Source organism: Saimiri boliviensis, chromosome 5 (genome assembly GCF_048565385.1).
Source record: "Saimiri boliviensis isolate mSaiBol1 chromosome 5, mSaiBol1.pri, whole genome shotgun sequence".
Taxonomy (NCBI): domain Eukaryota; kingdom Metazoa; phylum Chordata; class Mammalia; order Primates; family Cebidae; genus Saimiri; species Saimiri boliviensis.
Genome location: NC_133453.1, coordinates 129776280 through 129789695, shown reverse-complemented (window position 1 = coordinate 129789695; position 13416 = coordinate 129776280). Strand labels below are relative to the sequence as shown.

At 46.5% G+C, this 13416-nt stretch overlaps 1 protein-coding gene across 1 annotated transcript in view; it reads left to right on the top strand.

Moving 5' to 3' along the window:
* The first annotated feature begins 4333 nt into the window (after positions 1–4333).
* LOC101051325 (putative SCAN domain-containing protein SCAND2P) overlaps positions 4334–13416 on the top strand; it is a 24716-nt gene continuing 15633 nt past the window's right edge. The window contains 7 exon segments of the mRNA XM_074399967.1: positions 4334–5028; positions 6128–6350; positions 6352–6550; positions 6553–6654; positions 8027–8111; positions 9067–9142; positions 10243–10366. Of these exon segments, the coding sequence (XP_074256068.1) occupies positions 6244–6350; positions 6352–6550; positions 6553–6654; positions 8027–8111; positions 9067–9128 (555 nt within the window). The 5' untranslated portion in view covers positions 4334–5028; positions 6128–6243 and the 3' untranslated portion in view covers positions 9129–9142; positions 10243–10366.

The window sequence follows — 13416 nt, the reverse complement described above, 5'->3', positions numbered from 1 at the left end:
TAGCTCACAGGTGATGTCAAACATGTTAAGAGCAGAGCTGCCCTGGAGACTGGAAGGTGGGAACCCAAGGCCCTCTCCTGGGTTGGGCATTTACTCTACGTCGCTAGGCCCTGACATAGCTCTGGAATTTGTAGTGCTGGAATTTCTAGACTGGTCCAGGGGATGGGTTTGAAAGGTAGATGTGGCTGGGCGCGGTGGCTCACGCCTGTAATCCCAGCACTTTAGGAGGCTGAGGCGGGTGGATCACATGAGGTCGGGAGTTCAAGACCAGCCCGGCCAACATGGTGAAACCTCGTCTCTACTAAAAATACAAAAATTAGCCAGGTGTGGTGGTGGGTGGCTGTAATCCCAGCTACTTAGGAGGCTGAGGCAGGAGAATTGCTTGAATCCAGGAGGTGGAGGTCGCGGTGAGCCGAGATGGTGCCACTGAACTCTAGCCAGGGCAGCAGAATGAGACTCTGTCTCAAAAAAAAAAAAAAGAAAGAAAGAAAAAAGAAAAGAAAAAGAAAAGAAAGATAGATGTGTGTGCAGGCCAAGAGTGCTGGCCTGAGTTTCCATGTTAGCCTTCTCAGAATTCTTGTTCCTAATCTAAACCAAAAATAAAATTCATAGCCCCCCAACCGATTGATGGACCCTCCCATTGGCCAAGGGCATTCCAAAGTTAACCCAAAAAACTAGTTCAGGCCATGGAGGGAAGAGAAGCTGGACATGCCTCATTATACCTCCCACCCTGCTGGAACTCAGGCACAGCTGGCCACCATTCACATTAAAACAGATCTTAAGACTGACAAAGCGGATTCTCTGTAGCAGTAAGACACCAAATTCCAGGCGGACTCTAGTATAGCATCACATGACAGATAGCAGGCCCTGAAAGAGAAGTATTTTACTCCAAATTATATATTCTTAACTGGCAGGCATGGTGGCTCACACCTGTAATCTCAGCACTTTGGGAGGCTGAGGCGGGTGGATCACGAGGTCAGGAGATCGAGACCATCCTGGCCAACATAGTGAAACCCCGTCTCTACTAAAAATACAAAAAATTAGCTGGGCATGGTGATGCACACCTGTAGTCCCAGCTACCCGGGAAACTGAGGCAGGAGAATTGCTTGAACCTGGGAGGTGGAGATTGCAGTGAGCTGAGACTGCGCCACTGCACCACAGTCTGGGCGACAGTGCGAGACTCCGTCTCAAAAAAATAAAAATTAGCTGGGTGTGCTGGTGTGCACCTGTAACCCCAGCTACTATGGAGGCTGAGGCAGGAGAATTGCTTGAACTTGGGAGGCAGAGGTTGCAGTGAACTCAGTTCACACCACTGTACTCCAGCCTGGGCAACAGAGCAAGACTCCATCACATAACAAAACAAAACAAAAAAACAAGGTAGATTTCCTTGACATATTTTTAAATGCCTCTGCAAAGCTGTCCCTGTGGGGAAGATGTACATTCTGTAGAGAATCACCATTCCTTTCTAATTCTTCTCCCTGATCCAGGAGATAAATAACTAAGAGTCTGGCAACTATTTTTGATCTGATAAGAGCTCTGAAGCCTGCTACCTGGAGGCTTCATCTGCGAGATAAAACCTTGGTTTCCACAACCCCTTATCTTAACCCAGACATTGCTTGCTAATGATTCCAGGTTCCTTTTTTTTTTTTTTTTTTTTTTTTTTGAGATGTAGTCTCGCTCTGTCATCCAGGCTGGAGTGCAGTGGTGCAATCTCAGCTCACTGCAACCTCTGCCTCCTGGATTCAAGCAATTCTCCTGCCTCAGCCTCCCAAGTAGCTGGAATTACAGATGTGTGCCACCACGCCTGGCTTTTTTTTTTTTTTTTTTTTGTATTTTTAGTAGAGACAGAATTTCACCATCTTGGCCAGGCTGGTCTCAAAATCCTAACCTCAGGTGATCTGCCCGCCTCAGCCTCCCAAAGTGTTGGGATTACAGGCCTGAGCCACTGTGCCTGGCTTTTCTTTCTCTCTTCTTTCTTTCCTTCCTTCCTTCCTTCCCTCCTTCCTTCCTTCCTTTCTTTTTTCTTTCAATAGAGTCTCACTCTGTCACCCAGGCTGGAGTCGAGTGGTGCGATCTCGGCTCACTGCTGCCTCTGCCTCCCGGGTTCAGGCGATTCTTCTGCCTCAGCCTGCCGAGTAGCTGGGGACTACAGGCGTGTGCCACTATGCTCAGCTAATTTTTGTGTTTTTAGTAGAGACGGGGTTTCACCATATTGGCCAGGCTGGTCTTGAACTCCTGACCTCATAATCTGCCTGCCTAGGCCACCTAAAGTGCTGGGATTACAGACAAAGTGCTGGATCACAGGCATGAGCTGCTGTGCCCGGCCTCGATTCCCTTTTTCTAAAGACAAGGGGAATGACCGCCTTTCAGGCACCCCATTTGGTTTCTAGTTTGAAAGCGAATTCTAGAGTCGTCTCCATAACTTGTTCTCCCAAATTAAACTCAGTGGGTTTGTCTGCGCTAAGACTTTTTGTCGACACTAAGTTAAGAGGGATAAAACCAATTTCCATGGCCCAGCTTTGCAACTGATTCTCTGGAAAGCCCTTCCTGTCATCCTGTCCTTCCCTCACCTAACCACAGGCTGCTCCTACTGTGTGGGGGCAATCACAGCTTCTCCCACCTTTATTAAATTTGGACCTTTCATCTGTTAAACAGGAAGTGAAACCTACAATGCAGGGTTCCAGGATTCCTTATCAGAACCAAACCAGAAAAAATGCATTAAAACCCACTTAGCAATTGACACCCATGAAAAAAAAAATGTGTGAAGTAGGTCTTTTCCCCGAGGCTGCACCGTCCTGGGCTCTCCCAGCCCTTTCGTGGTATTTTTTATTTTGCTTTTTTTTTTTTTTTTTTTTTTTAAGACGGGGTTTCGCTGTATTGGCCAGGCTGCTCCCAAACCAGTGGTGTGGTTTCGGCTCACTCTCTGCCTCCCCAGTTCGATCGATTCTCTTCCCTCACCCTCCTGAGTAGCTGGGATCACAGGTGCACGACACCATGCCAGGCTAATTTTTTTGTATTTTTAGTAGAGTCGGGGTTTCACCATGTTGGCCAGGCTGGTCTCGAACTCCTGACTTTAAGTGGCCCACCCGCCTTGGCCTCCCAGTGCTGGTATTACAGGTGTGAGCCACCACGCCGGGTCAGTCCCTGGTATTTCTTTTTTTTTTTTTTTTTAGTCCCTGGTATTTCTATCAAGTCATTTCCTTTGAACACACCTCCACTTAGCACATAGCATTTATGGAAGCATTTATTAATAGCACTGCATTGGAGTTAATCTGGGTTGCACATAACTCCGTGACAGCATTTTAGAAAATGCACCCTCTGCTGGATTGCATTCCTTAAGAGGAAGGAGTGTTTCACTTTTTTTTCTTCCACCACAGCACACCTGCCGCCTGGTGCTTGGCCCAAATTGCTCCACAGCTGTTGAATGAAAGTCAACGGTATTAATCTTAAATGACCCAGGACTGTGCACGTAGGAAATGAGGAATTGTGTGTGTGGTAGGTGAGGGGAGGAACACAGTGGTAGAGCATCACTACAGCTAGCAACCATGGCAGAGAAAAGCGCCTTAAGTGGCAGAAAACTTTAATTGGAGTCCCATCTTCATAGGAGCAGAGACCTCAGCCCCATGCTATCTCGATTTCGTCATCTGTATAGTAGGGGTAAATAGGGACTAACAGGGTTAAACAGCTGCCCTTGGCCCTAAGTGAAAATATTTTATAAACCAGCGTTGCAGCTCACGCCTGTAATCTCAGCACTTTGGGAGGCCCAGGCAGGAGGACAGCTTGAGCCCAGGAGTTTGAGACCACTCTGAGCAACATAGTTATACCTCGTTTCTATTAAAAACAAAACAAAGGCCTAGCATGGTGGCTCACACCTGTAATCCCAGCACTTTGGGAGGCCGAGGCAGGAGGATAGCTTGAGCCCAGGAGTTTGAGACCACTCTGAGCAACATAGTTATACCTCGTTTCTATTAAAAACAAAACAAAGGCCTAGCATGGTGGCTCACACCTGTAATCCCAGCACTTTGGGAGGCCGAGGCGGGTGGATCTCGAGGTCAGGAGTTCGAGACCAGCCTGGCTACGATGGTGAAACCCCGGCTCTACCAAAATTACAAAAATTAGCCAGGCATGGTGGCACGCGCCTGTAATCCCAGCTACTTGGGAGGTTGAGGCAGGAGAATTGCTTGAACCCAGGAGGCGGAGGTTGCGGTGAGCCGAGATCGCACCATTGCACTCCAGCCTGGGCGACAGAGCGAGGCTCCGTTTCAAAAAAAATAAAATAATAAAATCAAATAACAAAACAAAAAACTATAAAGAGCCTCTCGCTCAGTGCCACCAGGGCCACGCAGGGTGAGAGGTCTCCACCTCCCCTGGGGAGCAGGACCCATACTCCTCACAGTTGCGCGAGCTCTGGCTGCGGTTCTCGTTGATGACACGTGGGACTTGCAGACAAGCTGGATAGGGCCCGACCTCTACAGCTTGCCTGCAAGTCCCACCTGTTAACAATGATTCGTCGGAAGCCAATAGGCCCCTGAGACATCCTCATATTTTATTGGCTAACGCTGCTGTCTGTCTTCGGATGGCGACCCCTGGGAAGTAGTTCCAGCCAATACGGAGTTTTTTTGGGGCTCAGCTTTCCGCTTCCGGTGCTCAGGTGCAGACCGAATACCCAGGCTTGGGCTCAGGCTTTTAGTGTCGTGTGGAAACGTTGCGTGGCTGCGGACAGGTTGTCGTGGGGCCGGGCCGGCCGTATTCTCAGGGCTTCGGCGGGCGGGAGCAGTTCTCACCTTGGGCCTGGGCTGCGAGCCGGGGTCCGGACGTCTCGGCCCCTGGCCCCGAGTCCCCGCGGTATGATTCGGAGCCAGGATACGATCCTCGTGATGGTGGGGCCCTGCTGCCCGATGCTCCCTGGGCCTGGAAGGACGACCCCGACCCTGTAGCCACTGAGGCTCCCCTGGCCGGCCGCAAGGCCCCCGCTGCCCCATGCAGTTTCCAGAGAAGGTCGCCCGCGGAGCAGAGTAGCCTTCTAGTGTAAGTCACCCAGTCTGCAGTTGAAGGGCCGAGCCACTGTTCATTTTCCTGCCACAAACCAGCTGTGTGACCTTGGGCAGGTCCCTTGAGGTCTCTAAGCCGTGATTGCCTCAGCTCTTAAGAGATGTCAAGCCAGAGTCTCTTAACTCGACAACTCTACTATTCCCTAAGAGTCCGTTTTTATTATTCTTTCTCTTTTTTTTTTTTTTTTTTTTTGATACGGAATTTCGCCCTCGTTACCCAGGCTGGAGTGCAATGGCGGGATCTCGGCTCACCGCAACTTCCGTCTCCCGGGTTCAAGCGATTCTCCTGCCTCAGCCTCCCGAGTAGCTGGGATTACAGGCGCCCGCCGCCACGCCTGGCTAACTTTTTTTTTTTTTTTTTTCATGTTTAGTAAGAGACCTGGTTTCTCAGGCTGGTCTTGAAGTCCCGACCTCAGATCATCTAGCTGCCTTTGCCTCCCAAAGTGCTGGGATTATAGGCTTCAGCCACCGTGCCCGGCTCCTATTATCCTTTCTCTTAAAGCTTGCAAGCTTAACCAGGATAAATGTCCCTGTCTGGGCTAGAATTAGGATGCCAGAGCTGAGAAATCCTGAACGGTGCGCCCGAGGCTGAGAATCCAGCCAGAGGCGAGGGCAGTTGAGCTGTTGGAGTATTTTAATCTTTGAAATTTAGAGCTGGCTCCACCCTGATGCTGCTCTTCAAGGTGCTGCTATTTGTGTGACGTCTGACTTGTACCAGACAGTTACTATGCAACACCCTGTAGTTCTGAAGACCAGTGGCTTGGGAGGGCAGGCAATTTATTGTCGCATGTGTAATCTCCAACTCATCCACATTCTTCACTGGATAATTGGCGTTTTCTCAGCTTTAATTAATTGTTAGGTAAACACAGCTTCAAGCTCCTCTAGTTTTCAACCAGATCATTAGCCCTTGACTCCTCTTACCAAGCTTATGGAACTGCCACCCCACCAGTGCCTCCACAGGCACCAGGGCATGCAGCGGGGCAGGGACAGGAAGGCTCTCTTCTCCTTAAGCCTGCGGGGCTAACACTTGAGATTTTTCCTAGCGTTCACTTTTTATTGTGTGTCTCTGACTCTAGAATTTCAAGAGAAGTTTCCACTTAGTGACTCCTAACTGAAGATGGCTTCCCAGTGAGGTGATAGAAGAGGCTTGAGCTTCAGAGTGCAGTTGCAAGGTTCTTCTCTGACCTGAACAATGGCTGTAGCTGTGGACCAACAAATCCAGACTCCTTCAGTACAAGATCTCCAAATAGTGAAACTGGGAGATTCTCACTGGGAGCAGGAAATTTCCCTTCAAGGGAATGACTGGACCAGAGACATCCTGTCAGAGCTTTTGGCATTTGCATTACCATGAAGCATCAGGACCTGGAGAGGCCCTCCTCCAGCTCCAGAAGCTCTGTTGTCAGTGGCTAAGGCCAGAGAAGTGTCCAAAAGAGCAGATCCTGGAGTTGCTGGTCCTAGAACAGTTCCTGACTGATCTTCTCCACTGACTGTCCTTCCCTGGGAGATCCAGATCTGGGTGAGACAGCAGCATCCTGAGAGTGGAGAGGAGGCAGTGGCCCTGGTGGAAGACTTGCAGAAAGAACCTGGAAGGCAGGGGCTGCAGGTGAGATCTAAAAACTTAGTTCTGAACAGTTAAAATAGAGGAATATGCAGACTGCGGTGGCTCAAGCCTGTAATCCCAGCACTTTGGGAGGCCGAGGCGGGTGGATTACGAGGTCAAGAGATCGAGACCATCCTGGTCAACATGGTGAAACCCCGTCTCTACTGAAAATAGAAAACATTAGCTGGGCATGGTGGTGCATGCCTGTAATCCCAGCTACTCAGGAGGTTGAGGCAGGAGAATTGCCTGAACCCAGGAGGCGGAGGTTGCGGTGAGCCGAGATCGCGCCATTGCACTCCAGCCTGGTTAACAAGAGTGAAACTCCGTCTCAAAAAAAAAAAAAAAAAAAAGGAATATGAGAGACAGAGCTGCCTTGGGTTGCCAGCAGTGTGGGTGATGTGTAGTACTCCACGCTCTGTGTTAAACTGGAGTTTGCTTATTTCATGGTTGTGGTAGCTGCAACTTTCCTTCCCGGTTCTGGCTGACTCTTTTTTTTTTTTTTTTTTTTTGAGACTGAGTTTCGTTCTTGTTGCCCAGGCTACAATGCAATGCCACAATCTGAGCTCACTACAACCTGCGCCTCCCAGGTTCAAGAGATTTTCCTGCCTCAGCCTTTGGAGTAGCTGGGATTACAGGTATGCGCCACAAGGCCTGGCTAATTTTGTATTTTTAGTAGAGACGAGGTTTCTCCATGTTGGTCAGGCTGGTCTCGAACTCCCAACCTCAAGTGATCCACCTGCCTCGGCCTTCCAAAGTGCTGGGATCACAGGTGTGAGCCATCGCACCAGGCCAACCACCATGGCCGGCCCAGGCTGACTCTTGAGAGAATGTACAACATTGGCTGCTCTCAGTGTCGGTCCCTGCCATTAAATAAGAAAATTGCTTAAAATGGCTTGAGCTTCACTCTGATCAAGGAGGAGCATGTGTGACAGGGATCTCTTTTTGGAGATCTCATTCTGCAGCAGCCAGCGGCAAGCTGCTTTCAATGGTCTTTGTCGACATTATTGAGCTTATTGTAAAACACCTGAGTTACCCTATGCTTTTTTGCCTAAGGGTTAGCAAGGCGGGTAGGAGCCGCCCCAGGAGAGCTGGGTGGCCAAGATGCAGTGGTCCATGGCCTTTTTTCCATAAAGTCTTCACATGTCCACCCTCTGAACTGCTGTTGCAGGCTTTTGTATAAGATTGGCTTCTTCCTCTGCTATTTTATGTTTTGGGATGTTTAAGTTTTTAGTCCCTGCAGAATTTTTGACCACTTCCAGTCCTTAAATAGGGACAGGATGTGCTCTCAAAGGGGAAGGAACCCGCAGGGTCAGTACTGAGATCTCTTAATATCCATCCAAAGAAAGCACAGACAGTATCTATGTGTTTGTTCTAGGCAATGGCGAAAAACTCAGAGCCAGAACCAGAGGAACGGTTGAACCACAGCCCCAAAGTAGAACTCCAGCCTGTCCACAAGAGCGGTAAGAAGTAGCAGTGAGGGGAGGAAGGAAGTACACTTGTGTGAGGAGGGCGTAGAAGTGCTCTCTGAAGTGGGGTAGGAGGCACAGCTCCCTTCTACTTGGAAGATTGGCATGTTGAGCTGAGGCTGACCGCATGAATCTGAGATCCTAAATGGGTACCTCCAAGGGGAGAAGGACCTCTGTTGGCATGTTTTGTAAAACAACATAGGGGAGCCTGTGACACCTTTCCTTATGTGAGTCCGAGATTACTGATCCCAATAGATTACAGTTGGAGACAGATTTTAGGTCTGGCTGGTGGGAAGGGCGCTAGTAGGGTAAAACTAAGGTTCAGTAATCCTTAGAACAGCTAAGCGTCCCCAGACCAATTCAGATGACTCCGGTGTGTTGTCAAAACTGGGAAAACAAGGCCAGGTGCAGTAGCTCACGTCTGTGATTCTAGTACTTTGGAAGCTGAGGTGGGTGGATCACTTGAGCCCAGGAGTTTGAGAGGAGCCTGGGCAACATGGTGAAACTCCGTCTCTACTAAAAATACACAAAAAATTAGCTTGGCATGGTGGCAGCCACCTGTAGTTGGAGCTACTCAGAAGGCTAAGATAGGAGGATCCACCTGAGCCCAGGAGGTTGAGGCTGTAGTAAGCTGAGATCATGCCACTACAATCTAGCCTGGGTGGCAGAGCAAGGCCCTGTCTCAAAAAAAAAAAAAAAAAAAAAACCCCAAACCTGAAAAACAATCAGAAAACCCTGATAGTCAGTACCTAGAGGGATATGGAGGGGAAAACCTAAAACTTTCATCTTTGAAATGTTTCGTTTTGGTTTTTCACCAACCTTCCTTTGATAGGACAAAGCAGATAGTAAGGGGAGGAGGAAAGGCTGTTCTGTGTCTGGACCCACTTGGGCTAGTCCCCAAGCAGAGCTGAGTGCCATGCACTCTAATGCCTCCTTTTTCTTCCCCCAGCCCTGCCTGATCCTCGGGCTCTTGGAATTCCTGCAGAGAAGAGCAGGGTGGCCAGCAGATAGTGAGCAGCTCCCAGGTGAGTCCGCTTTTTCTCTTATTCAGATCACCTTTTTCTAATTTAATTTTTTATATAATTTTTTTTTTTCTTTTTTAGAGACGGGGTTTCACCATGTTGGTCAGTCTGGTCTTGAACTTCCAACCTTGTGATCCTCCTGCCTTGCCCTCCCAAAGTGCTGGGATTACAGGCATGAGCCACTATGCCTGGCCCCCCTCTTTTTTTTTTTAAATAGACATGTAATTCTTGAGGCACAGCTCAAGTTTCTCCTTTTGGGAAAACTATTAAGTCATTTGTTTTTACTTATTATATTTCTTTTTTTCAAATATTTTGTGTGTATATATATATATATATTTTTTATTATACTTTAAGTTCTGGGATACATGTGCAGAACGTGCGGGTTTGTTACATAGGTATACACGTGCTATGGTGGTTTGCTGCCCCCATCAACCTGTAATCTACATGATACGTCTCGTAATGCTATCCCTCCCCTAGCTCTCCCTCCTCTCAGGTCACCCTTTACTGCTTGAATGGGGATTCTGCAACCAACTCTTCTGCCACTCAGAAATTTCAAAAGAATTTTACCCGGCAGGGAGGCCTAGAAACTTTACAATTTAGCCTCCCAAAATTTCATCAGCCTGCAATGATGAAATTCTTACCCATATAAGGCCAGTGCCATGGCTGTGATAATGAGGGATTGCATTAAAATTACTCTTTTCTTTGACCCTGAAATCATCAGACTCTGCTGATCTGCTTGTTTGCATTAAAGATACCGGTTACTTCATTCCATATTGGGATCTTGCTCACATGGCATGCAGTATTGTGTAGTGAACATAAAAAAACAAAACCAAAAGCTTCACAGAGTCCAACAGCCCTGAGTTGAAATCCCAGACATACCCTGGACTCGCTGTGTGACCCTGGGCAAGTCTGAGAAGCTTCGGGCCCAGTGCATAAATCAGCTTGTTTCTTTTCTCTCTCCTCCTGCCCCTTTTATTGCATTTAAAGCCAAAATCATCACTGTTTCATTTCTTCTAAGTCTGTTCTGTCACTTGCCCCAACTTGGGCATTAGGCATTTTGTTCCAAGGCCATGTGTTCTGAGAAGGGTGTTATGTTTCCTCAGGAGCTAGCAACACTTGGCGATTTGGCTGTATATGTGTCCTAGGAGGCACAGAGGGAGCCAGATCCTGGACAAAAGAACCACCTAGAAATAACTTGGCAGAATTCTGAAAATGAGGTCATGCTGGGTAAGAATACCATTTTTTTTTTTTTCTCATAGTCAAAGTTAGCTACGGAGTTTCTGTAGTATTCACTACTCCAGACCTTTTTCAGGTTGAATTTTTTCTCTCTTTTTCCCTGTCTGTCCTTATGTTTTTAAACTTTTATTTCAATAGTTTTTGGGGAACAAGTAGTATCTGGTTGCATGGAAAAGTTCTTTAGTGGTGATTTCTGAGATTTTGGCACACCCATCACCCAAGGGTAGTCTTTTTTATCCCTCAAGTCTCTATCCAATGTGTCACTTTTTTTTTTTTTTTCTTTTTTGAGACTGCATCTCACTCTGTTTCCCAGCCTGGAGTGCAGTGGTGTGATCTCGGCTCACTGCAACCTCTGCCTCCCAGATTCAAGTGATTCTCCTGCCTTAGCCTCCTGAGTAGCTGGCATTACAGGCATGTGCCACCATGCCCAGCTAATTTTTCTATTTTTTTTTTTTATTAGAGACAGGGTTTCACTATGTTGGCCAGGCTGGTCTTGAACTCCTGACGTCAAGTAATCTGTCTGCCTTGGCCTCCCAAAGTGCTGGGATTACAGGCATTAGCCACTGTGCTTGGCCCAGTGTGTAGTCTTTTATCCCTCACCCCCCCTCCCCCGCTCCCACCCTTTCCCCCTGGGTTGAATGTTTCAAATCTATTTCTACCTTAAATCTTGCTCAAAAGAAAGAAATCTAGTACCATAGTCAGTTTCACCAAGGATGAGTTTCTTGACCCAGAAAGGAAAGCTCATTTAAAGGAGATGGTTATTTTAGGTATGTGTCTGATTTTATATATATATATATTATATAAAATTGCGTTTTAGGTTTTGGGGTGCATGTGAAGAACATGTAGGATTGTTGCATAGGTACATACATGGCAATGTGCTTTTCTGCCTTCCTCCCCATCACCTCTATCTGGCATTTCTCCTCATGTTATCCCTCCCCAGCTCCCCACCCCCTACTGTCCCTCCCCTAGCTCCCCCCAACAGACCTCAGTGTGTGATACTCCCTTCCCTGTGTCCATGTGTTCTCATTGTTCAACACCCACCTATGAGTGAGAACATGCGGTGTTTGATTTTCTGTTCTTGTGTCAGTTTGCTGAGAATGATGGTTTCCAGGTTCATCCATGTCCCTACAAAGGACACGAACTCATCATTTTTTATGGCTGCATAGCATTCCATGGTGTATATGTGCTACATTTCCGGTCTATCATCAATGGGCCTTTGGGTTGGTTCCAAGTCTCTGCTATTGTAAACAGTGCTGCAATGAACATTCGTGTGCATGTGTCCTTATAATAGAACAATTTATAATCCTTTGTATATATACCCAGTAATGGGATTGCTGGGTCAAATGGAATTTCTATTTCTAGGTCTTTGAGGAATCACCACACTGTCTTCCACAATGGTTGAACTAATTGACACCCCCACCAACAGTGTAAAAGTGTTCCTATTTCTCCACATCCTCTCCAGCATCTGTTGTCTCCAGATTTTTTAATGATCGCCATTTTAACTGACGTAAGATGGTATCTCAATGTAGTTTTGATTTGCATTTCTCAAATGACCAGTGATGATGAGCATTTTTTCATATGTTTGTTGGCCTCCTATATGTTGTCTTTTGTAAAGTGTCTGTTCACATCCGTCACCCACTTTTGAATGGGCTTGTTTTTTTCTTGTAAATCTGTTTTAGTTCTTTGTAGATTCTGGATATCAGCCCTTTGTCAGATGGGTAGACTGCAAAAATTTTTTCCTATTCTGTTGGTTGCCCATTCACTTTAATGATTGTTTCTTTTGCTGTGCAGAAGCTCTGGAGTTGAATTAGATCCCATTTGTCTATTTTGGCTTTTGTTGCCAGTGCTTTTGGTGTTTTAGTCATGAAGTCCTTGCCTATGCCTATGTCCTGAATGGTTTTGCCTAGATTTTCTTAGAGGTTTTATAGTGTTAGGTCTGATGTTTAAGTCTTTAATCCATCTGAAGTTAATTTTAGTGTAAGGTGTCAGGAAGGGGTCCAGTTTCTGCTTTCTGCACATGGCTAGCCAGTTTTCCCAACACCATTTATTAAACAGGGAATCCTTTCCCCATTGCTTGTTTTTGTCAGGTTTGTCAAAGATCTGATGGTTGTAGATGTGTGGCGTTGTCTCTGAGGCCTCTGTTGTGTTCCATTGGACTATATCTCTGTTTTGGTACCAGTACAATGCTGTTTTGATTACTGTAGGCTTATAGTATAGTTTGAAGTCAGGTAGCATAATGCCTCCAGCTTTGTTCTTTTTGCTTAAAATTGACTTATGCAGGCTCTCATTTGGTTCTATATGAAGTTTAAGGTGGTTTTTTCCAGTTCTGTAAAGAAGGTCATTGGTAGCTTGATGGGGATAGTGTTGAATCTATAAATTGCTTTGGGCAGTATGGCCATTTTCACAAGTTGATTCTTCCTAACCATGAGCATGGAATGTTTCTCCATCTGTTTGTATCCTCTCTTATTTTGTTGAGCAGTGGTTTGTAGTTCTCCTTGAAGAGGTCCTTTACATTCTTGGTTAGTTGTATGCCTAGGTATTTTATTCTCTTTGTAGCAATTGTGAATGGCAGTTTGTTCTTGATGTGGCTCTCTTTAAGTCTGTTATTGGTGTATAGGAATGCTTGTGATTTTTGCACATTAATTTTGTATCTTGAGACTTTGCTGAAGTTGCTTATCAGTTTCAGGAGATTTTGGACTGAGATGAAGGGGTCTTCTAAATATACAATCATGTTTGCAAATAGAGACATTTGGACTTCCTCCTGTCCTATTTGAATACCCTTTATTTCTTTTTCTTGCCTGATTGCTCTGGCTAGAACTTTCAATACTAGATTGAATAAGAGTGGTGAGAGAGGGCATCCTTGTCTAGTGCCAGTTTTCAAAGGGAATGCTTCCAGTTTTTGCCCATTCAGTGTGATATTGGCTGTGGATTTGTTGTAAATAGCTTTTATTATTTTGAGATATGTTCTGTCAATACCTAGTTTATTGAGAGTTTTTAGCATAAAGGCTGTTGAATTTTGTTGAAGGCCTTCTCTGCATCTA